Below are 21,140 nucleotides of genomic sequence, written 5' to 3'. Positions count from 1 at the left end.
GTCCGCTCCGCCGGCCGCTCATTGGTCCAGCTCAGGACAAGTCGCCCCGCCCCTCGGCAGGCCAGGGCGAGGCTGAGGACGGCCTGCGTATCTGCCTTCCGGGCCGCGGATTGGCTTGGGACGGGGCGCGTCGGTCGCGCTGGTGTCTGGGAAGGAGAGAAAATGGCGTCTGAGCCGAGCAAGACCGAAATCCAGACCTGTTTCAAGAGGCTTCGCGCTATTCCGACCAACAAGGTGCGTGAGCGGGAGGTGGGCGGGCCTGGCGCCGGCCGGGAGAGACTCTCCGGCCTCCTGTGGGGCCCGAGGGAGGGAGAAGGGCGGACGTGGGCTGTTTTCCTGGGTTGTCAGTGCCCGGCCTCGACTCGGGACCCCTGATCATTCTCTCATCGTCTCTTCCCCGCAGGCCTGCTTCGACTGTGGCGCTAAGAATCCGAGTTGGGCAAGCATCACGTACGGTGTTTTCTTGTGCATAGACTGTTCCGGGGTGCACCGCTCCCTGGGTGTCCATCTCAGCTTTATCAGGTGCGGGCTCCTCGCGTCTGCTGTTTCGACCAGGCCATGGTTTTGTTCTGGGCAGGGCAGAGTGGCGACTTGGGTCGCTCTTAATTCAGTGTTCGGAAACCTCCAGGGCGGGGGTCCGCCCGGAGAGAACCGCTTGTGTGAACGGACCCCTCGCCACATAGACAGCTCGTCTCCGCGTCTGGGTCAAAACTCCCGTCTTTCCTAGCGGTCAGACTCGGCCCTCCCAGCATTAGTTTTGGGGAAAAGTTAGCTGCATTGACGTTGTTGCTGATATATTTTATTGGTCAAATATGTCTGAAGTGACCCTGAGGCCGTCTTCAAGGGAAAAGCCAAATCCAAGCTTATGTGCCTGAGATTTTGATCTTTCGGATCTGGAAAATAATTAGCACCCGTTTGACCACGTGAATGGAGAGCAAAACTTTCGTGGACAGGATAGAGGAGAGGAAGTAGGGTGGTGCCTGGTTAGTGTTTCCTGGGCGCCTACTGAGCCCGAGGCCAAATGACAGGTGTGGGTCTGCCAGGGAAGCATCTCCTGGCGGGTGACACGCAGCCCTTTCGCACAGGTCCACGGAGTTGGATTCCAACTGGAGCTGGTTGCAGCTGAGGTGTATGCAGGTCGGCGGGAACGCCAGTGCGGTAAAGTTCCTCATGTCCTCCCTGCCCTGTTTACTGCCTGGGTACCGACTTGACCAGGACCTCCTAGGAGGCCCTCTCAGTTTCTCTGGCCTATAGCAACACTGTACACTGTTCTCTAAACTTGGGAATTGGCCAATGTTCTTCTCCAAGGGCCCTCAGGTTAAAACAAATCCGGCCAGATGTTCTTGGGGAAAGGCCAAGGGAGTTAGGGCTTCCATAGAGATCCAGGTCTTGGCCTGGGTGGGTGAAGGATGGGCAGGGCAGGCGTGGGCTGCGTCGTCAGGTGGGGCCGAGTGAGGGCCCGCTTCACTCAGTCATCTCGGAGGATGGGAGGCTGTGTTTTCTTCAGGAATTTCTGAGAGCCTTTCTCTCTCTGAAGAAGTACTGGTGGAAATAGAGTATACTAGCCTGTGCAAATAGTACCTGGGCTGTTATAAGGGGTGCCTGTTTAGGCTCTGGGGAGAATCACCTGTAGCATGCTGCCCTCCCTTCTTTACCCTCCAGACAGCTTTCTTCCGTCAACATGGATGCACAGCCAGTGATGCCAACACCAAATACAATAGCCGAGCTGCCCAGATGTACCGGGAAAAGATCCGGCAGCTGGGAAGTGCGGCCCTGGCTCGGCATGGCACCGATGTAAGTGCCTAGTCCCCGGGGCTCGGGTATTGGTGTGAGTGGGAGAATCAGAGTCCTGTTTCAAGGATGTCTTCTCCCTTGTAGCTTTGGATAGACAGTACGAGTAGTGCGTCCAGCCATTCCCCGGAAAAGAAGGACTCTGATTTCTTCACAGAACACACTCAGGTGAGTGCCCGCAAGGAATGTTTCCCGTGATTGTTCCTGACAGGTGGTTTCCTGGCCAAGGCCTTCTGTGATCATGGGCGCAGATTCCACTCGCCTGGGCATGATACCTCAGATGGGGTGTCTGCGGCCCACTGCTAGGTCGGCCCGGGTGTTTCCTCCTCCCACGAGTAGGTGTGGGTTGTGGCGCCCCTTAGGATCAGACCCCTTTAAACTAGGTTGATAGAAAGGAGGAAGAGAAACTTCTTGAAGGCTCAGGAGGGGTCGGGAGCCTCAAACAAATTTTCCTGGATTCTTTCCTATAAGGGAGGCGCTCTGTTTGGGGACGATTAAAGGAATCCTCCCCAGAAACCCACCCTGGGAGGAGGTTTTCCCTCGACTGGTGGGGGGGTGGGGGGTGGCTGATGTTCGATTCCCTCAGTTTGAACCCTAGCTCCTGTACTTGGCGCTCCCAGGATGTGGCTAACTCACGTAACCTGTCAAAACCCCAGTCTTTACAGTAGAGCTGTATTTGCCTCGCAGGGTTTGTTGTGATAGTGTGTGTGTGTGTGTGTGTGTGTGTGTGTGTAAAGCTCTTTGACTTGTGCCTGGCATGTGGCGAGTGCCCAGTAGGTGTTGGTCGTTACTAAATTAGGGGAACGGGCTCTGGCTCTTAAGTCAATAGTGGAGGGGTAGAGGTGGCTGTGAGTTTCCTGCTTCTTTTTTCCATAGTGAATAGCAACTATGATTTTACTTGCCAACCTGAAGTCTCCTTTCCTCGAGGGCTTGGAGTAGGGGCTTGTAGCCACAAGGTGCTTGTAGGTTCTTGGTGCTCCCTGCCAGCAGGAGTAGCTCACTGAGGCTTCTGTGGGCTGGCCCCCTTTGTAGCCCCCTGCCTGGAATGCACCAGCCACTGACCTGGCAGAGGCCCAGCAGCCAGCCCCATCTGCGGAGAGCAGTGGATTGGCACGTGAGTTCAGCCCGGATTCTAAGCAAGTGCCCTGGTCCTGGCAAAGCCTCTGGCCTGGGAATGGGACGCCTGCTGAAGGGGCTAGGAGTAGGGGGTCTCATATCTCTGGGTGGGCTGGATTCATTTCAGTGTCTTGGAGGAAGCGATGGGCATTCCTTTTATCTTTTGGAGGCCTTGGCAAGCTGGGGAAAGCCAGTGCCCCCTACTCTTGTCCCATCACTTCCCAAAAGGGGAGGTCACCGGAAGCTCCGAGCTTTACATCTAACTCCCACCATTGCATCCACAGAGACGGAGCTTGGCCCCAACACAGACCTACTTGGAACCTCACCGAAAGCTTCACTGGGTCAGTATGACAGCTGACAGGTGGGGGTGACTGGGAGAGGGTGGGCCTCGAGGTTCTTTCAGATCTGCCGCTGCCTGGTGGTGTGGACTGAGGCCACAGGAGGCCGAGCGCCTTAACTCCCTGGAGCGGGACTGCAGTTGGGTTCGTGGCTGCCACGTCCACTGCAAGCAAGGGCTTTAGAGCCAGGCCCTTTGGTTGGTGAACCTCGGTGGGCTGGTGTGCAAGGCCTGGGTCTGCCTGTGGGTGTGGGGACTTCTACCCAGAGTATGGGGGGCCAGCGTGCGACTGGACACCTACCCTGGGGTCTGAGGCAGGGTTGGCCTTCTGGTCCATTTCATGGGATGGGGTGGGGTGGTGCAGCTCTGAGCTACTCATGGCTGGAGGTGACATTGTTCTTTCCTAGCCAGTCCTTGGCCTTCCAGCTCCTTTGTATTCTTTTCTGGGCATCCTTTGGTTCAGGGTGAACAGTCCATTTACTGTCCTTGGTTAGTTCTGTTGACCCGTGGGGGTTGGGGCAGGAAGCCAGTGGGATGACTGTCAGGCTGACCCTCTGGGATGGCTGGCATAGCTGGTCTGAGACAAGGTTCTGCAGGGGCCTCTGGGCCTTGGAAGTTCCAGGGAAGCTCTGGGTTTGGCCCCTGGTTAGCCACAAGTCTGTTTCTCTCCAGAGTCCATGTATCTGTCACCTAAAGGGGCCCTTCCTGCCAGAGGTAACCAACAGCCCCTTGGGGAGCCTGGTCCCTTGCACGGCAGCTCCCTGCTTTAGGAACTGAGGCTGATGTTTGGCATCCGCCCCCTGCCTATCTGGCTCCATGCTGGTTCAGGGACTTGGTCTCTGCTGCTTCAGGTCTAGTTCTTGTCCCAGTCTGGTGGGGGTCCGTACCCTCCCCTGATCTTGTCTTTGGCTTGGACTGTCCTGGCACCATTGGTTGGAGCTGGTGGTGGCAGCTTTGCCTTCCCTTGCCTAAAGCTGTTCTTTTTAGAAGCCCTTGCCAGAAACTGCATGGTGTGAACAGAACTGCCGCCTATGACTTCTCTCTATCCTCACTCACGCCTCACCTTTTCTCATGCAGAAATGAAAACCTCCCTCATTGGCAAGAAGAAGCCAGCAGCAGCCAAGAAAGGGGTAGGTGGGAGAGGCAGTATGTAGAGGGTTATGAGCCAGTTAGACTGCCCCGGTTCGCCGTGTGACCCCCCCACTCACTGGCTGTATGGCTGTGGCAGAGGCACTCGGCCTCTCAGAGCCTTCTCTCTGTAAGGGCTGCGAGGAAGCCAGTCTTCAGGGGACTCCGGGAGGGGTCAGCCTGGGTGGTGCTGGGCCCCGCCAACACTGGCTGCGGTGGTCAGGCCCTGGGGCCTCTGCTGGGGCCATGTGAGCCCAGCTCTAGCAGAGCCCCTCCTCTCCCTGGCAGCCATGTGACCGGCTGCCTGGGTTTTTTTTACGCTGAACCTTGAGAAGGAACACATTCCTTTGGGAGTGCAAGAGTGCCCATGCTTGGGAGGGAGTGGAGGACATTGTGGTTGGCCAGGCCCCCATCATGTGATTCTCCTCCCAGCTGGGTGCCAAGAAAGGTCTCGGGGCCCAGAAGGTGAGCAGCCAGAGTTTCAGCGAGATTGAGCGGCAGGCCCAGGTGGCGGAGAAGCTCCGTGAGCAGCAGGCAGCTGATGTCAAGAAGCAGGCGGAAGAGTCCGTGTGAGTGTTTGCCAGAGGGGCGCCGGCCCGAGTGCGGTGGGTGGGCAGGTGGGACAGGCCGGGCTGGGTGCCGGCCTCTGATACGTTTGTTCCTTCCCAGGGTAACCTCCATGCGCCTGGCGTACCAGGAGCTCCAGATTGACCGTAAAAAGGAGGAGAAGAAGCTACAGAACCTGGAAGGGAAGAAGCGAGAGCAGGCAGAGAGGTTGGGCATGGGCTTGGTGTCCCGAAGGTGAGGCTCAGCCGCGGGGTATGGCAGGGAAATGCCGTGTTCTCCCAGGAGCCCCAGCCGGTTCTTCCCCGTAGTTTGGGGTTCTAGGCTTAGTCTTAGAGGCTGAATAAGTCACTGTACTTACTGTTTAAAGCACCTGTGTGGTGTTTGGCACGTAGTAGGTATGTGCTCTGACCCTGCCCACTAAGTGCCAGTAGTGCTGCCAGACACTAATACCCGGAAGTAACCCCGACATCCAGATGCTCTTTGGTTGGACAGTGCACTTCCTGTTTCAGGACATTTTGTTGCTGTGGTTTTCTTAAAACAAGGACTGCAAAGCAGTTCTCTTACGCATTTTGTTTGCGCTACACCGAGTTAGTGTCTAGAGATTTCAGTAACGCTGAATTTTTGATCTCTTAAAAATCGGAGAATCTGAAGGTGCTGGAGCTGGCAATCCTGGCCTCAGGCAGTTGGTGCTGAGTGGTGGCGCACCTCGAGAGGGGGGGCGAGCTCTGCCCTTGGCCTTCTGGGCTTGAGCACAGCGCGCCGCAGAGGCATCATTTCCCCTTTCACAGATGAGGAAACTGAGGCTTGGCAATGACGCCGCTTGCTTGAAGCCGGCAGGTCTAGTAATTGGCACAGATAGGTTTTGAACCTAGAACTATTTGATTCTAAATTCCCTGTATTTGGCCTTCATGCTGCACTTCTCTGGAAGAAGATAAGGCCGGTATTTCTGCTTCATCTGCCTGAACACGTGCTGGTTGGATTTCACTTACCCCCTTCCAGTCTGTGTGCTGGTTGTGTAACACACAGCTAGTCAGGGAAAAAAATTTTAACCCCGAGAAGAACTTGAGGTCTCCACCTTCTCCGTTTTGGTCACAGGAATTACTGAAGTAGTTAAAGGGTAGGAACACTTTTGGGGTTTTGTTTTCCCCCCATTTTTGTAGTGCAAGAGAATCTTTTGTTTAAAGCCAGCCCACCCTATTTAAAGCCCTATTGCAAAATTTTCACTCTTTGGGGTTCCACCAGCTGAAAGCTGTAGCTGGTTTTTTAATGCGTTAACCTTACTGAGGCGAACCCCTGAAGGGCCCGCACGGAGCGGCGCACAGGCGGAAAGCGCGGCACCGCGAGCTGGTGCTGCCTGCCCACTCGTGCCTCTTCGCCCTGGAAACCGGGGCCGCGATCCAGACTTCCTGCGTGGGGCCAGGCTCCGTGCTTTGAAGTGCTTTCCTCATCACAAGAAGTAGATGGAATGACTAAAAGCCCACTCTTAGATGCCATTAGACTCCCTTCCCTGGTTCAGGGGCTCGTGTCTTTGCTCACTGTGTGTGTGTGTGCCCGTTTTAGTGAAGGACATGGCCACGGCCCTGGTGGGGGAGGGCTCGCTCTGGGCAGACAGAGCCAGTGTGTTGGCGGCTGAGCGTGCGTTCCCCAGGGCGGCCCAGCCCCAGGCACTGGTGGCAGGTGCAGGCTCTGGGCGGTGCTCGGGGAGCCCCGGGCTCCTGCCAGCGGCTGGCACCTTCTCTCGGGTGGTGACACTGGTGCTCACCACAGCGCTCAAGCCCGGCTCTGCCTCTCCCCACAGCTCCATCTCCCACTCAGTGCTGTCTGAGATGCAGGTGATCGAGCAGGAAACGCCAGTCAGTGCAAAACCCTCCCGCTCGCAGCTGGACTTGTTTGACGACGTTGGTACTTTTGCCTCTGGACCCCCAAAGTAAGAATATTGTTGGGGCGAAGACTTGGCCATCATGCTCCTTGTCAGATTTCTCTGAGCCACTCTGCTGTCGCCCTAGGTACAAGGACAACCCCTTCTCCTTGGGGGAGAGTTTTGGTTCCCGGTGGGACACGGATGCCACCTGGGGTGTGGACAGGATGGAGGAGAAGGAGCCAGAAGTGACCATCTCGAGCATCCGGCCTGTTTCGGAAAGGTGGGGTGGCCTAGGGCAGTGCTGCCCAGCGGGACTTCCTGTGAGGGAAGAGTTCTGTGCCCTCGCTGTCCGGTGTGGTAGCCACCAGGTGTGTGGCTCCTGAGCCCTTAGAATGTGGCTAGAGCAGCTGAGAGTCTGCATTTTAAATGCATTTAAATAAACGTAAACAGCCACAGGGACGCAGTGGCCCCTGGATCCGGCCGTGCAGGAGTTGGGCCTTGGTGTGAGCTGTGTTTAGCAGCCGCTCGCCCCCGGCCCGTTTCTCTGGCAGGAGGGGTCTGATTTTATGCTTCTGTTCAGGCCTCCCAGGGGTTATGTGCCTCTGGCCTCTGTCCTGTTTTTTTTAAAGCTCATTCTATCTCAATCTGGGCAGTATGTTTAATTGATAAATTATCTGCCTGTCATCCATGTGTAAAGTGGGGGCATCAGTAATGACTTCACTGGACCACTGGAAGGGTGGAATGTAGTGACACCTGAAAACACCCACTCCGTGCTGGGCCTGTGGGTGCTGGGCAGGAGTGACCATGCCTGTCGTCCACACTGGGATGCTTTTGAGAGTGAAGGGGACACTGACTAAGTGTGCCCGGAGAGGACGCATAAACCCAGGCATACCGACACAAGGGTCGCCCTAGTGTTAGGCCAGTGGTCACGAGTAGAGTAGCCGTAGTGACGTCCCAGCATCCTAGACCTTGATGCAGCTGTGCTGTTTGGGGCAGAAACTCGGGCCCCTCCAAGCCACGTTTCCACGCTGCCGAGCGTGGGCGAAGTAAGCTCTCTGTGCCTTGGCTTCAGTGTGAAGGGAGGGGTCTCATCCAGGGGAGAGGGCCCCTGAGCCCCAGAACCAGTCAGGGCCTTGGTAAACATCCCCAGGTTTGCCTCCGGTGGCAGCAGGGTAGTAACACTGCCCCCAGACAGTGACGGGAAGGGTCAGATGTGTTGTGCCACCTCCTCCCCAGAGTCACAAACCGGAGGGAGGTGGAGAGCCGGAGCTCAGGCCTCGAGTCCAGTGAAGCACGTCAGAAATTTGCAGGAGCTAAAGCCATCTCATCTGACATGTTCTTCGGGCGGGAGGTCGATACCGAGGTAAGTAGAGTTCTGCACCCTGAGGCCGGTGGCAGGCGATGGAAGCAAGACCTTCCTCCCTGCAGCTAGTTTGGGCTTCAGCACGAGGTGGCTGGGCTCCATGAGTTCTGGGGACGTCAGCCAAAGGATGACCAGGCCTTGCCTTTTCTTCGCCACAGTATGAAGCCAGGTCTCGGCTACAGCAGCTCTCAGGCAGCAGCGCCATCAGCTCTTCAGACCTCTTTGGGGACATGGACGGAGCTCATGGAGCAGGTAGGCGCCAGAGGTGTGGTGGGCACCAGGTGAGACCAGTGAGCAGAGCCAGAGGGCCCAGTGGATGGGGCAGAGCACCCTGCAGGCCTCTGGGTCACCCCTTCCCTTGCTGTTACAGGCAGTGTTTCTCTGGGGAATGTGCTCCCCACGGCTGACATCGCCCAGTTTAAGCAGGGCGTCAAGTCTGTGGCTGGGAAGATGGCTGTGCTGGCCAATGGTGTGATGAATTCTTTGCAGGTAAGGCTGGGGCTGCTTGACCAGGGGTGGGAGGGGCCTAGAGCAGTGCCTGGAGGGTGGCCTTCTTCACCTCCACATCCAGACACTTACTGGGAGCCCCTCAGCCCGAGAGAGCATTTGCTTTTCCTGGAAGGGCAGCTTCCTTCCTTCGAGCTCAGTGACAGGCTGGGCCTCTCCATGCAAAGACGTCCTGTCTGCACTGGTCTCCCCCAGCCTTGTCATCTGTACTACTCTTTCCCCTCCCCAGCTTCCGTGAGATTAGGCAGGGCTTGCCCCTTGGGGTCTGGCCACAACGCCCTTCCCAAGGCGCAGCACAATATCAAACACTCCCTGCCACGCGAGATTGGGCGCGCCCACCCTGCCCTTCCCAGTCCTGGCTGGGTGTTGGTGGAGGTGCCCCTGCTGGGCAGCAGCTGCGGGTCAGAGACGCTGACTTTGTTTTTCCCTCCCCCATTTCCAGGATCGCTATGGTTCCTACTGATCCATGCTTCACGGCTCAGGCATGTGGTGGTGACAGCAGCAAAAACCCCGTGGTCACCAGGCCAGGGCTGCTTGCCTTGCGGAAGCTGGGGAGGAATTGTTACTTACACGTGTGGTGTGTGACTGGGTGGCCTTTAAGGATCTCTGGTGAGGGGTGGGCGGTGCCAGCCCTTGACCTCTGCCTGTGGATCGAGCCCTTTGTCCTCTTCCCTCACACCCTCCCCCGTGTGCTAGGTTATCGTCCTTCCAGCCCTGCTCCCAGCGCTGCTGCTCACTCGTCCTGCCACGCTGGGAGTGAGGGGAGGGCACCTCCTCAGGGTGGCTCAGTCTGGGTCCAGCCTTCCCTGAGTAGGGAAAGTGGAAAGTGTAAGGCTTTTTTTGCCGGCTCTAGGATCCTATCCAGGCTGTCTAGGGGTTTGGCCCCACCCTCTGGAACAGCAGGGAGGTCTAGGAAGAGTTCTTCTGTAGACCAGCCCCCCCCCCCCCCCGCCCGGGGAGGGAGGCTCTGGACTTGCTGCTGCTGTTGCTGCTCCAGTGGCCTCTTCTGGGCCCCAAGGGAGGGCAGGAGAAGGGAAGGACCTTCGTTTGGGCCTTATTAAGGGCTAGAAAATACCTGGTACCTGAAGGTTTCATTTGGGATCAGACTGGAGGCCTGAGTGACGGTCTGCTCCAACCCCCTTTTTGCCGTGGTCACCTGAGGACTGTGTTTCCTCCTGGTCGTCTCAGAGTCCGTCCTTACCATCCATGTGGACCCCAGGACTCTTTCCCCCATCCTGGGACTGTCCTTTCCCCCCGTTTGGTGGCCATGGTGTCTCCTGTGCCCTGTGGTGTCCTGCTGTGGATGCTGTGAATATGACGCTGGCCAAGGAAGCAGAGGACATGAGGGACAGAAGCAGGTGCCTGGGCTTAGGGGGCCTGGCAGCACCCTGCCAGTGAGCTGGATGTGCCTACGGAACTGGAGCTGCAAGCCTCGCCCGGCTGCTGGGCCGCGCACTGTGTCATCCTTGGTGCCGCCTTCCCTGCCACCCGGCAGTCTGGGCCCGCCCCAGCCCTTGTGGGTGAGGGTGGGCCTCCCGAGCAACATAGACCACTCTTCCCGCCACTCCCTCCTCCCAGAGGGACTGGACTTTTCTTTCTGGACTGTTTGTATTGAAACACAATGGTGTCAAATAAAGCCCCAACAGGGCCCTGGACCCCTGTTGGTCTGAATGAAGTAGTGTCCTCTCTGGATCCGCCTCCCTGCCCCAGGGCAGGCCCCCTGCCTCACTGTCTGGGCTCCCACCGATAGGGGTAGGGCGTCGGTGCCAGAGCTGAGGGCACTTTCTCCAGGGCCTCCAGCTTGTCTCTTCTCTGAAAGCCAAAGTCCCCTGGCTCCTCGGCCCTGTGCTGCCTCGAGGTCCGGTGCAGCCTTGACCTCACCACCCTGTTGCACGCAGAGGAAAGAGCTGGTGTTAGTTGGTCCTTTAATTCATCCACGGAGCCACGTAACCGTGGGCAGGCAGGCAGGCAGCCTCAGCAGCCCTGCACCTTACCCTGACAGTAGGCTTGACTGGGGGTGTTAGTAGTAAAATACCCAGACCTTAAGGAACCCTCTTAAATCCGGGAAGAAGGGTGTGGTGTGGCGGGGGTGTGTGTGTCCCTGGCTTTCCCCTATAGGGGCTCTCGGAACATCCACCACTGTAGGGGGTCATTCGAGTCCAGTTGTAAATCATCCACCTGAGAGTATGGGTGGAGGGAGCCATGGGAACTCGACTAAGCTGGTGATTCCAAAGCATGGATCTGGGACTTTCAGCTAAGGAATGGTGTGAGTGTTCACAATGCAGATTCTGTGCCCTCTTCTAGGCTGGAGTTTGGTAGTCTGCACTGTAAACAGACTCCCTAGGTGACCCTGATGCACACGAGGATTTTCCAACTGCTTTTAATCAGATTAGTTGGAGGCTGGATCTGTCTGTGGGTCTGGAGACCTCTCTGTCCTGGAGTCTGTCAGGTCTGGGACGTCCAGGCCTGGCTCGGCACGACAGGGCTGTGCAGGCCAGTGTGGTAACTCCAGGGGGCTGGCCACCGATAGGGGTAGGGCGTCGGTGCCAGAGCTGAGGGCACTTTCTCCAGGGCCTCCAGCTTGTCTCTTCTCTGAAAGCCAAAGTCCCCTGGCTCCTCGGCCCTGTGCTGCCTCGAGGTCCGGTGCAGCCGGACCCCTCCAGGGATAAGCCCAGGAAAATGTGCGCCCAGTGGCCATGACCTTCAGCTTTACTTCAGAGGAGGCAGCCTGCTCTGCTTGGGTACCTGGGTAGGTTTTACTTTCTGGGGGCCCCTGCCCAATTCAAGGACATCAAAAACCACTTGTCCTGGCCTTCCTCCAGTCTTGGCTGGAGGCTGGTCCTCCTCAGGCCTGTGTTCACAGCTGCGTCCCCACTGCCCTAACCCTGAGCAGGTGCATGGCAAGTGTTGAATGAAACTGGCTGGAAGGTTCTGCAGTGCTGACCCTTTGTGGCCAGAGTCTTTAAAGATACAGGAGCCTGGCCTGGAACCCTCTGAGTTTGTTTTCTGAAGGCCCCTCCCAGCAGGGAGTCCCTCTCCTTTGAAAGGCTGTCATGTGCCAGAGGTAAGCCCCTCTGCTCATCATCTGAGGAGGTCTCAGGGCTGAGTGGTCCTCTGGGCCCCACCTCCCAGAAAAGGGAACTCACCCCTCCCCTCCTCCCCTCCCTCAGTCTAGTGGGTTTAGACTCACCACTTAGCAGATGCAAGGGACTTTATTCATTTCACGTTTAACTCAGACACAGGAGGCATGACACAGTTTTTGAAAGGGAAATGGTCTTGCCACCCTTCACCCCACCTTGGCCAGTGGCCGTTTCTCCAGTACAAGGCCACTGTGATTATGTCCTCCCCAACTTGCATTGTGGGTGTCACCCCCCTGAGCATGCACGGCCCTGCGTGGCTATTCCTGGAGTTGCTGTGAGGTAAACCTTATGCGGCAACTGTCAGCAAAAGGCGACACCAAGTCCCTTCCCAGTGGCCTCAGTCCAAAGTGCTGTGAGCCTCAGCCTGAGTAAAGCACAAGGCTAACACGCACAGGGAGAGTAGGCTAACTTCTTGGTCACTGCTTGGGTTGCCTCATAGCAGAACCCCTCCGTGAGGTCTTGGACTGGGGCTGGTATTTGGCCTTTTCACCAGCAGAGGGCAGCAGCGCATAGGGGCAGAAGAGTTGGAGGGAGTAGGAAGGAGCAGGGTACAGGGTGTGGTAGCCGGGACCCTCTGAGTCCTCAAGTCTCAGACTCGTCTGTCTCTTCAGTGGAGCCATCGCTCTCTGCATCCACTTTGCGGGCGTGGTGGAGGGTTCTCCAGGAAAAGCCAGCCCGGTGAGGGGTCCGGGAAGGCAGGCAGCTGGCCTCTGGACTGGCAGTGACCGAGTTGACCAGGTCTGGGATCTGGGCCAGCCTGAAGGAGGAAAGAAGCCCAGAGGGCAGCAAGCTGCCTCCCGTCCAGAGACCAGGACCTCCACACTCACTCCTGCATTTGAACTAGACCATGGACTACGTTCCCAAGGGACTCAAAGAGAGGACACCTCGGGCCTCTGCTGGCCCCTGAGCCCTTCCCTGACCAATGGGGATGTTCTGAACAAGCAGTGAGCCCACGATGGGACACGGTCATGTCTGACTGAGGTCTGCCCCCACAAGGGGGCCGCACCTTCCCACTTGACACTTACAGTCGCTCCAGCTCCTCATCCATGGCTGGGTCATGCATCAGGTCCCCTTTGTCAGGCAGAGCTCCTAGGAGGTAATTGGGGGGCACAAAACTTAATCTGGGGGTCCTTCAACCAGGCTGTGGTCAGACAGCCCCATTCCCAGCAAACGCCTCTGGGCCTCCTAACGTCACATCTGCCTGTTTGGGCTGACGTAAAAGATGCAGGGAACAGTTTTTAAGAGAAATTTAAAAGGAGTTCTATCAGGGCAGAGAGTCTTGGGTGCTGCTGGGTAAATGTAATGTTTATAACATCTAACAGCCCGCTGCCTGCCTCACCCCCACCCCCAACTTGGGGCAGAGACCACAGCTAAGGGGACATCCCCAAACCTCAAGGTCACTGCTCAGTCAGCGATCCCCTTCCAAGACTAGATGGTGGACTGTGAGCTGGTGCAGGGTGGGGGTCAATCCTTCCTTGAGGCCCCCCAGTACTGGGCTGAGGAGGAGCCAGAGATACAGGATGTGGCCCAGGCTCACCACAAAGACCTCCAGGGAGGGGCTGGGGTGAGGAGAGGAGACTGGTCAGGAGCAGACCAAACGCTCTTTGGCATGGCCAAAGCCACCGGAAGGAGAGCTGTCCCATCTCTGCTGTCACACATTTCTCTCCTCTGGCCTCCTCAGCTGTGAACTAAGGGAATCAGCTCTTTGATGCCGGGGGAAGGGACAGGGGAGAGTTGTGGATGCTCCCTGGAGCCCTTGACCGTGGGAGGGAGGGCGGGGAGACTCTCACCAACCAACCGCTCTGCGGGCAGAGCTGGCTGGTGGTCAGAACCTGGGTCTGGGATCAACAAGGTTGGTCTCTAGAAGGCCTCAATCTTAAAACAGCCCACCGGGCGCCAGTTCAATTCCTGACTTTTCTAAACCCTTTGCAAATGACGCCTCCTGGTTCCTTTTGCTCTAAGTCAGTGGTTTTCAAACTGTGTGTCATGGAACCCTCTCACTTTGTGGTCGCCTTGACGACTAAAGGAGCAGGCTGACAACTGGCTGCAGCCAGGGGCCTCCCACTCGGCCCAGCACTGGTGCTCCGGAAAGTGGGTGACTGCGCCTGTCCCTTTAAAGGCCCTAGAAATAGGGTGTGCGGTCAGTCCAGGCGGTGACTCAGATACTAGTTAGCTTTTCCTTTTCCTCCCCAGTGGCTGTGATTGGTGGGAAGGAAGGGAGGGTGGTCAGTTACCTAGGAGTGTGAAAGGAAACCTAAGGAAATTCCCACCTGCCACTCCCTTGCTCTTGACTTCTGACTCCTACTTGTCTCCTTTCTATTCTCCTCCGGCCAGTCACCTCGGCTGCCAGCCTCTCTTGGTCACCAGACCTGTGCACGCCCCAAGCACAGACTCAGAATAACAGCTGCCTGGTGGCATCAGGGCCGCCCGAGCCCTCAGTCAGTCCAGCTCGGGGGGTGCGCCTGTGTGCCCCAGGGCACCCCAGCAGGCTCCATACTGCGTCAGACCTAAAGCATCTAGGCTGGCACTGGCCGCCTGTGGCTGGTCTCTAACCCATGTTCAAGTTCCTCCCTTTGACCCTATTCCCTCAACCGGCAGAAGGAAGGGGAACATGGGTGTCACTTCTTTGAGACTCAGGAACCTGGGATTCCCAGCACCCCTGGATACCTCGAGGAGGGAGACAGATAAGAAGCTTTCAAGCTCCCTGGCCGGTGACCTGGTGGCTCCTCCCCAGGGGAGCAGCGGGTGTGGGAGGGGGCTTGAGGGGTGGTGATTGGCGATGGCCAACCAGTGTGAATGAAACGATGGACGGAAAACACTGGGCCAGTGCAGGCCTCCCCCCAGCCCCCCCCCCGCCCCCCGCCGTTTCTGATCCCTTCTAGATTAATCAGATTTTTTCCCAGCTGGGAAAAAAGCCTCCCCAGACACACCTTTGTCCTGTTTACAAATGATCCAGGGCTGTTTGATATATAATCTCCAGAGCCCCTGAGTAAATAGCCCTGTGTTGGCCAGGCCACGCCCCCAGACAGAACTGGGGGTTCTGTGGGTGGGGCGGGGCGGGGCACACCTCTGTGGCGGCGCTTCACGGCGGGGCAGGGCCATGGCAGGGAGGGCTGTCCCTCCCTAGGGGGCGTGAGAGGCCGGAGGGGGCACAGTTTTGTGTTCTGCACATTCTGGCTTCCTGCGCCTCGGAGCCCGGCCCCGAGAGCTCACGGCAGAGACGGCGGTGCCCCGTCCTCACAGGCCCATTCTGCCAGCAGAGGCCGGCTCCTGTGGGGCTCTGTGCCATGTGGCCAGAGTAGGCTGGCCGCAGCTGGTGCTGGCTTACCTAGGGCTTGGTTGGTTCCGTGGTGCTTTGAGAGAGCCACAAGGAAACCGTAGAAGGTCAGTCTCTGAACGTTGCCTAGGACCTCTCTGACGACAGCTGGGGGTGGGCAGCTAGGAGAGAGCACACACAGGCGGGGTTGGAAGACGAGCGCATCTGTCTGAGTGTCATCCTGCCACCCATACCTTCAGGCCTGAAGGCTGCTGAGACCAAGGAACCAGACTTTCCCGGGGCCCCAAGGCCCTGGGGAGCACGGTGGATGTCCAGGAGCAAGGCCTTGACTGTGAACATGAAGGGCTGGCAGGTTCACTAATTGGTGCTTTAACGAGGAGGGGGGTGGGGAGGGGCTGGGGAAACGGCAATAGATAACGAACAGCCTCTTCTAGAAAGAAGCCAACAGTGGCTGCTCTGTCTCTCAGTGGACTTTGTGCCACACAGGAGGACAGCGTCACCCTCCCTTTCTGGAGAGTGAATTCTTTATATGGTGAATGTTCTTCCCTCTCTCCAAAGCCTGAGGGCCAGTCTATCTCCCAAGAAGGAGAAGGGGCCAAGTGGGCCCAGTGCCGCGGTCTTGCCCAGGGGAAGGCAGTCCTCCCCAAGTGGGCAGCTGGGTCCGGGCGCAAACAGCACCGCTCCGGTTTACTGTGACCTAGAAGCCCTGGGCCAACCAGAACAGCCTGCCAGAGGTCTGCTCCAGGGCCGCAGCCAGGCTGCAGGGTCCCTGGATCCCCTTTCTCACCTGTACTTGTGCCGGTCACACAGGCTCTCCAGGCGCTGGTAGAACAGCGAGGCCTCGACTCCCTCCAGCATGCTGGTCTCTCCCAAGGCGGGCCGCTGGCGGTGCTGCCCACTGGAAGACGTTGGCACGATCACCGTGTTGGGGTTCTTGCCCGACAGCAGGTCCTGGTAGATGGCAGCCACACTCTCAAGGAATTCTGGAATGGAGGGGGCAGAGGTCAGGCAGGGAGGACATCCTTCATCCCTGCACGGTGTCTTCCCTTCTGCTAGCTCGGCTCCACACCAACGCCAGTGCCCGGGGCACTGACAGCTGGAGCCCTTAACCTCGTGTGACCACCGTGCTCATGAGATGACACGATGTGTGTTTCGGCTCAAGTGTCCCCTCCTCTGGACAGTTGTTCCTGGACCAGGTGAGATCCCCACTACGCACTTGCATAGCAGCCCGTGCTTCTTCATGGCATCATCCACTGACGAGTTTTCTGAGTGGCTGTGTGCTCACTCTGTCCCCTGGCTGGCCCGGGAGGTCCTCGGAGAGAGGCAGGCACCACGCCCTGTCACCCTCCCGGCCCCAGCACCGGGCACATGGTAAATGGCTATAAATGTTTTTTAAGGAGTGGAGGCATGCACGCTCCCACTGGCACGCCCCATCATCGGAGGCCACCTGCCTCAGGACTGCATGTTGGAACACTGGGCAGCGTGGCTCAGTTGGTTGGAGCGTTGTCCCATAACCGAAAGGTTGCGGGTTCAATTCCCAGTCAGGGCACATGCCTGGGTTGTGGGTTTGACCCCAGGTCTTGGTGTGTGCGGGAGGCAACTGCTTGATGTTTCTCTTTCCCTTCCCCTCTTTCTAAAAGCAACGAAAGATGTCTTGGGATGAGGATAAAAAAAAAAAAAAGCAAGCAAGCAAGCATGTTGGAGTACTGGTGTGGAAGAGAAAGCCTGCAAGCTGAGAATTTATTGAACATCTGAAATTGTTTCTGAAGTCTGTAGTCAAGGCGGTGTTGGTGAGCAGTGACTCGGGGCTCCTCTCACCGCCCACGGACACCGCGCCTGCGCAGCAGCGAGGGGAATCGTCCTCCCAAACTTGGCTGCGCCTCCTCTAGGGCCCAAGGGCTTTAGAGAAACAGGAAACAAATGCCCAGAGCTGTGAAGAGCCCCAGGCCCCAGGCCCTGCCTGGCCAGGCCCGGGACCTGCCACCGAGAAAACGGAATGCCATGTCTGAGCGGGGCCAGGGCTGGCCGGGCCAGCAGCTGGCAAGACGGCCAAGTCCAGGCTCCAAGGACAGCCTTCTGTTTACTGGAAGAGCTTGTTTTAAACAAGTTTGTTTGTGGACACAGTCAGCAATTTTAAACCCAACATTCCATCTGCCGTTGTGTGTGTGAGCTGCCACGCATTCGTATGCATCTGCCCGTTTTAATCCCACCTGATTCCAGAGGGGATTTAAGGGCGCAGCTGGTGTGTGCTGGGGAGCAGGGCGGCAGTGTGAGGCAGCACTGGTGTGTGCTCACCAGCGCTCTGTGGGTGGGAAAACACGGGCTCGCACACACGAGGCCGGGCCGGCGGTGCGGGGGGGGGGGGGGGCCCTCGGATGGCAGAGACTCAGCAGAGCCCTCTGTGCAAGTTGGGCTCCACCACTGGTTAGCGCTGCTACCTACCTCTGTAAGCTTCTCTCTTAAAGCGGGGGTCCCCAACCTCCCACCTGTTAGGAACGGGCGGTGCAGCCAGAGGTGAGCTTGAATATGATGTGCCTGGTTCATCCTGAAACCATTGCCCCTCCCTGGTCTGTGGGAAAACTGTCTTCCACAAAACCGGTCCCTGGTGCCAGAAAGGTTGGGGGCTGCTATCTTAAAGGACCCATCTCTTGGGGCTGTTAGAAGGATCAATGGCCTCAGTGCTCTGCCAGGCACATAGTACGTTTTTGATAAATACTGAACTTATCAGGCATTGTTACAGTGGTGTGTATTGTTGTTATTATCACTCAAAAGGATTCGCCGCACTGCCGACCGTGCTTTTCCAAGTCTGGAGGACGCTGAGAAAGTAGGCTCCCCACGCTGACTCCTGTGGCCGCCAGCGACGAGAACTGGGTCCCTGTGGTGACCTGAGCTGAAGCACGCCACGGAAAGAAGTGCGGGAGAGAGACGCGTGTGCGGGCACAAAGGTGGGGTGGGCGAGGGGCAGGAGAGGGACCTGTGCTGTGACAGGAGCCACGCGGGCCCTGGAGACTCTCACCTGAGTAGTAAAACTGGGTCTGGAAGGCCAAGAGGAAATCTGAAAAAGACATCAGGCAGTCCACGGCATCATCCATGAGCACAATCCTGAGGGGGAGAGAGAGAAAAGCATTTGAGAGAGGGAGAGGGCGCACGCCATTCCCGGGGCTCTAGTCTCCCTGGGGGCAGCAAGACATGGGGAGAAGGCCCCCCGAGACAAGTTCCTCCCAGTCACCTCACAGCTTCCTCGGTGGGGCTCTGCCACCAAACTGAGCTGACCACACTCCCAGGGGCGGGCTCCCAGTCCGGTCTCTGTGTCACCAGCCTGGGGATGGGGCAGGAGGAGGGAGGAAAGGGGGCCGGGCAGCAAGGAGAGGGCACAATTGTAATGCAGCCAAGATCTCTTTTCATCGACTTCAGCAGTAAACCCTTTCATCCTGCAGTGAGGACCGTTTAGTTCGGAATAAATACAGCTGATCAGAAAAGGCAAAAAGAACAGCCAAGAGGTTTCAAAGGGTCTTGGCAGTGGCACTGGGATTTCACAAGCTACCGAGGACCAGGAGAGCCACAGGCACCTCAGATCCCAGGACACAGACGGCAGACAGGGGACGAGGGAACTGAGCCCCCGGGGACGCTGCACTTGAGAGGGCCAGGGACACGACACCCTCGTGACATCACGGCAGCCACTCTCACGAGTGGGCTGCCTCCTGGTTTCTCCTCTCTCTAGTTCCTCCCACTGCACACACACCGTGCAGGAGGAACACCAGAGCCATATTCATCCTCTACTCCGGGCCTCCTCAGAGAGAGGACAGGAGGGAAGGGCACGGGCACTTGCTGGGCCCCATCCAGGTGCCAGGCAGGGTGCCAAACTCATCCACTGAAAGGGCGCTGGGACCCCAATCTGTTTCTGACGGGGCCCGTCTGGCTTTATCTTTACATTTAAAAAAAAAGGGTTTTATCTTGCTCTCTTGTGTATTTTTCTAAATCTCTCCCCACATCCCAGGGTCACAGGGTCCCCACACTGGCAGCCGCGGCAGCCCAGGGGAGAGCCGACGCCGCTCGCCCGTGGGGAGGGGCTTTCCCGAGACCATAAGATGGGCGGCCACCTGGAGTTTCTCAAGGCAGGTGGCCCCGGTTTCGGGTCCCCCCCAGAGTGAGGACGGTCCCTGCATCTGGTCTTTGGTGGTGATGGCGGCAACAGTGGGCAGAGGTGAGCCACTTACTGAGTGCCTGCTTCCTGGCGGGCACCGCACCAGGGGTCTGGCCTGTGCTCAGTCCTCCCCACGACAGTGAGGTAGGACCTGCCATCGGTCCCACTTCACAGGCGAGTGGACCAAGTCCCAGTGTTTGCCCGACTGCAGGTCTCACTGCCTCTTTTAAAACACAGCATAAACACTCACCTTTATTTCTTAGTTTCTGTGGATAATTTCTATTCTTTATTTTTCACCTGTATCTGGAGGCCTAGCTGTTTCTCATGTATCTCTTGGGGAAGGAAAAAAACTGCCCCAACTACCAACATTTGAACATTAAAATTCTAGCTGGAAAAATTCAAGGGCGGAGGGTGGGAAGACGCAATGCTGCCGAGGCCCACAGGAGGGCGCCCTGGTCCCTCCATTAGTGGTTCTTGGGACCCAGGACCGAGCCAGACGCAAGTAGTCACTCCTGTTTCTCATAAAGGCAAGCAAAAAGGAACAGAGAAGGCTCAAAGCCCAGACTCTAACTGCACGGGCCAGGAGAGGCGTGAGAGGCAGAGAGCCGGCAGGAATGAGCTCTCCCAGACTGCGTGCGGAGGGAGGAAGAGCCGCTGCCGACACCTCAAAGCGTTTCCATTCCCGGCTCAGCAGAGAAGTCCCCAGAGGAGAGGAGCCGCTGACCTTTCCTTCCTGCCCCACTCCCAGGACAGCTAAGAACCCGAGTGGCCTGAAGTTAATTACTAAGGAAGAGCGCCAGGCTGAGAACGTCCCCAAGCAGGAAACCACGAAGGGGAGCCAAAGCCTTTGAAGATGCTCCCCGGCTTCCCTTGTTTATCACCAACCTGGACCCAGTGCTCCTGTTCACAGCATTTATCCCCATTTACTATTTCCTAATTTATCTATTTGTTCATTTATTTACTTTTCAATACAACTCAAATACCATGAACCCGCCCTTTGAAAGTGTGCACTGTGTTTAGTGCATTCACAGAGTTGTGCGACTACCTGCACGGTCTGACCCCAGAAGTGCTCTGGAGACGGGACTGCATGTGCTAGGGCTTCGGAGGAGCGCCCGTAAGCAGCGCCCCCTCTGGCCACCGAGAGGACCAGAAGCCGCACACAGGACCCGTCCCCCCCCGTCAGGTGTTGTGCTTGACTGCGACCATTAGCATTCTGTTTTAAGACGGGCACCTGGGGGTGAACAGGAACACGGCCAGCAGAGGGCCCGGGGCCCAACAGCATAAGGGGGGTGATCTCTGTGGAGCTGGGCAGCTGTGTGTGCCCTGGTCTTGGCCCCTGCTTCTTGGTGGGCAGGAACTTACAGCGGTGGGGGTGGGTGGGGGGACCAGCAGGCTAGCTGGGGGCGGGTGATGCGGGCAGGGACTTTCCTTCTGAGGGCCATGTGGCTGGGCCCCAGCAGCGTGTGTGAAAAGGATGAAGGGTTTTCTTGACTGCAAGCAGTGAGACGCTGCTGGAAAAACCACTTGCATCTCAGCTTTTGTTATCAGCGACGCCCCCACTAGCCCTCTCAGCCAGAAAGCGGGAGTCCTCCCGACGTCCGGGGAACTCCCTCGCCTGCCCACCCACAACAGTCAGTCACCAAGTCCCATCAGTCCTACCCTGACATTCCTCTCGTGTCCTCTACTTTCCTCCACAGCTTTACACGTTTGTTTGTTTACTGATTTGAGAGAGAGACAGAAACATCGATCTGCAGTCCCACTTATTTATGCATTCGCTGGTTGGTTCTTGTGTGCGCCCTAACTGGGGATGGAACCTGCGACATTGGCACCTCACCGGCTGAGCTGCCTGGCCAGGGATCCGCCTCTACCTTTTTCCTGGACAACTGGATGACCTCTTCCCGTTTCCTGT

At 57.5% G+C, this 21,140-nt stretch overlaps 2 protein-coding genes across 7 annotated transcripts in view; one reads left to right on the top strand and one right to left on the bottom strand.

Annotated features, from left to right (window-relative positions):
• The first annotated feature begins 83 nt into the window (after nucleotides 1-83).
• On the top strand, nucleotides 84-10,345 carry ARFGAP2 (ADP ribosylation factor GTPase activating protein 2). Of its 2 annotated transcripts, XM_045825241.1 has the most exons (17): nucleotides 84-234; nucleotides 404-522; nucleotides 1,086-1,158; nucleotides 1,663-1,794; nucleotides 1,879-1,959; nucleotides 2,824-2,905; nucleotides 3,192-3,248; nucleotides 3,917-3,958; nucleotides 4,322-4,374; nucleotides 4,805-4,941; nucleotides 5,042-5,173; nucleotides 6,738-6,866; nucleotides 6,946-7,080; nucleotides 8,037-8,163; nucleotides 8,322-8,415; nucleotides 8,534-8,652; nucleotides 9,113-10,345. In XM_045825241.1, the coding sequence occupies exons 1-17, from the start codon at nucleotides 163-165 to the stop codon at nucleotides 9,131-9,133; spliced, it is 1,605 nt and encodes a 534-aa protein (XP_045681197.1). In that variant the 5' UTR covers nucleotides 84-162; the 3' UTR covers nucleotides 9,134-10,345. The 2 variants fall into 2 exon arrangements, with proteins under 2 accessions (XP_045681197.1, XP_045681198.1); XM_045825242.1 differs by lacking the exon at nucleotides 3,917-3,958.
• Nucleotides 10,346-10,348: 3 nt separating this feature from the next.
• CSTPP1 (centriolar satellite-associated tubulin polyglutamylase complex regulator 1) overlaps nucleotides 10,349-21,140 on the bottom strand; it is a 157,828-nt gene continuing 147,036 nt past the window's right edge. For 3 of the 5 annotated variants that reach the window (XM_045825245.1, XM_045825246.1, XM_045825244.1), the window contains 5 exons: nucleotides 18,104-18,189; nucleotides 15,875-16,070; nucleotides 15,139-15,248; nucleotides 12,836-12,899; nucleotides 11,864-12,567 (listed from right to left, as the gene is read on the bottom strand). In XM_045825245.1, coding sequence (XP_045681201.1) covers nucleotides 12,393-12,567; nucleotides 12,836-12,899; nucleotides 15,139-15,248; nucleotides 15,875-16,070; nucleotides 18,104-18,189 — 631 coding nt within the window. In that variant the 3' untranslated portion in view covers nucleotides 11,864-12,392. Of the gene's footprint in view, nucleotides 10,556-11,863; nucleotides 12,568-12,831; nucleotides 12,900-15,138; nucleotides 15,249-15,874; nucleotides 16,071-18,103; nucleotides 18,190-21,140 lie in introns of those variants that run through there. The other 2 variants (XM_045825243.1, XM_045825247.1) reach the window with 2 other exon arrangements.

The sequence above is a fragment of the Phyllostomus hastatus genome, unplaced genomic scaffold (genome assembly GCF_019186645.2).
Source record: "Phyllostomus hastatus isolate PE091 unplaced genomic scaffold, TTU_PhHast_1.1 phas_scaffold_585, whole genome shotgun sequence".
Classification (NCBI taxonomy): Eukaryota; Metazoa; Chordata; class Mammalia; order Chiroptera; family Phyllostomidae; genus Phyllostomus; species Phyllostomus hastatus.
The sequence above is the reverse complement of the archived record's forward strand: the minus strand, read 5'-3'. Positions and strand labels throughout refer to the sequence as shown.

Coding starts and splice junctions, on each gene's coding strand:
- ARFGAP2 (XM_045825241.1), top strand. CDS start 163: ATGGCGTCTGAGCCGAGCAAGACCGAAATCCAGACCTGTTTCAAGAGG. Junction 1,159..1,662: donor TCGGCGGGAACGCCAGTGCG/GTAAAGTTCCTC, acceptor TTTACCCTCCAG/ACAGCTTTCTTCCGTCAACA. Junction 7,081..8,036: donor ATCCGGCCTGTTTCGGAAAG/GTGGGGTGGCCT, acceptor CCTCCTCCCCAG/AGTCACAAACCGGAGGGAGG.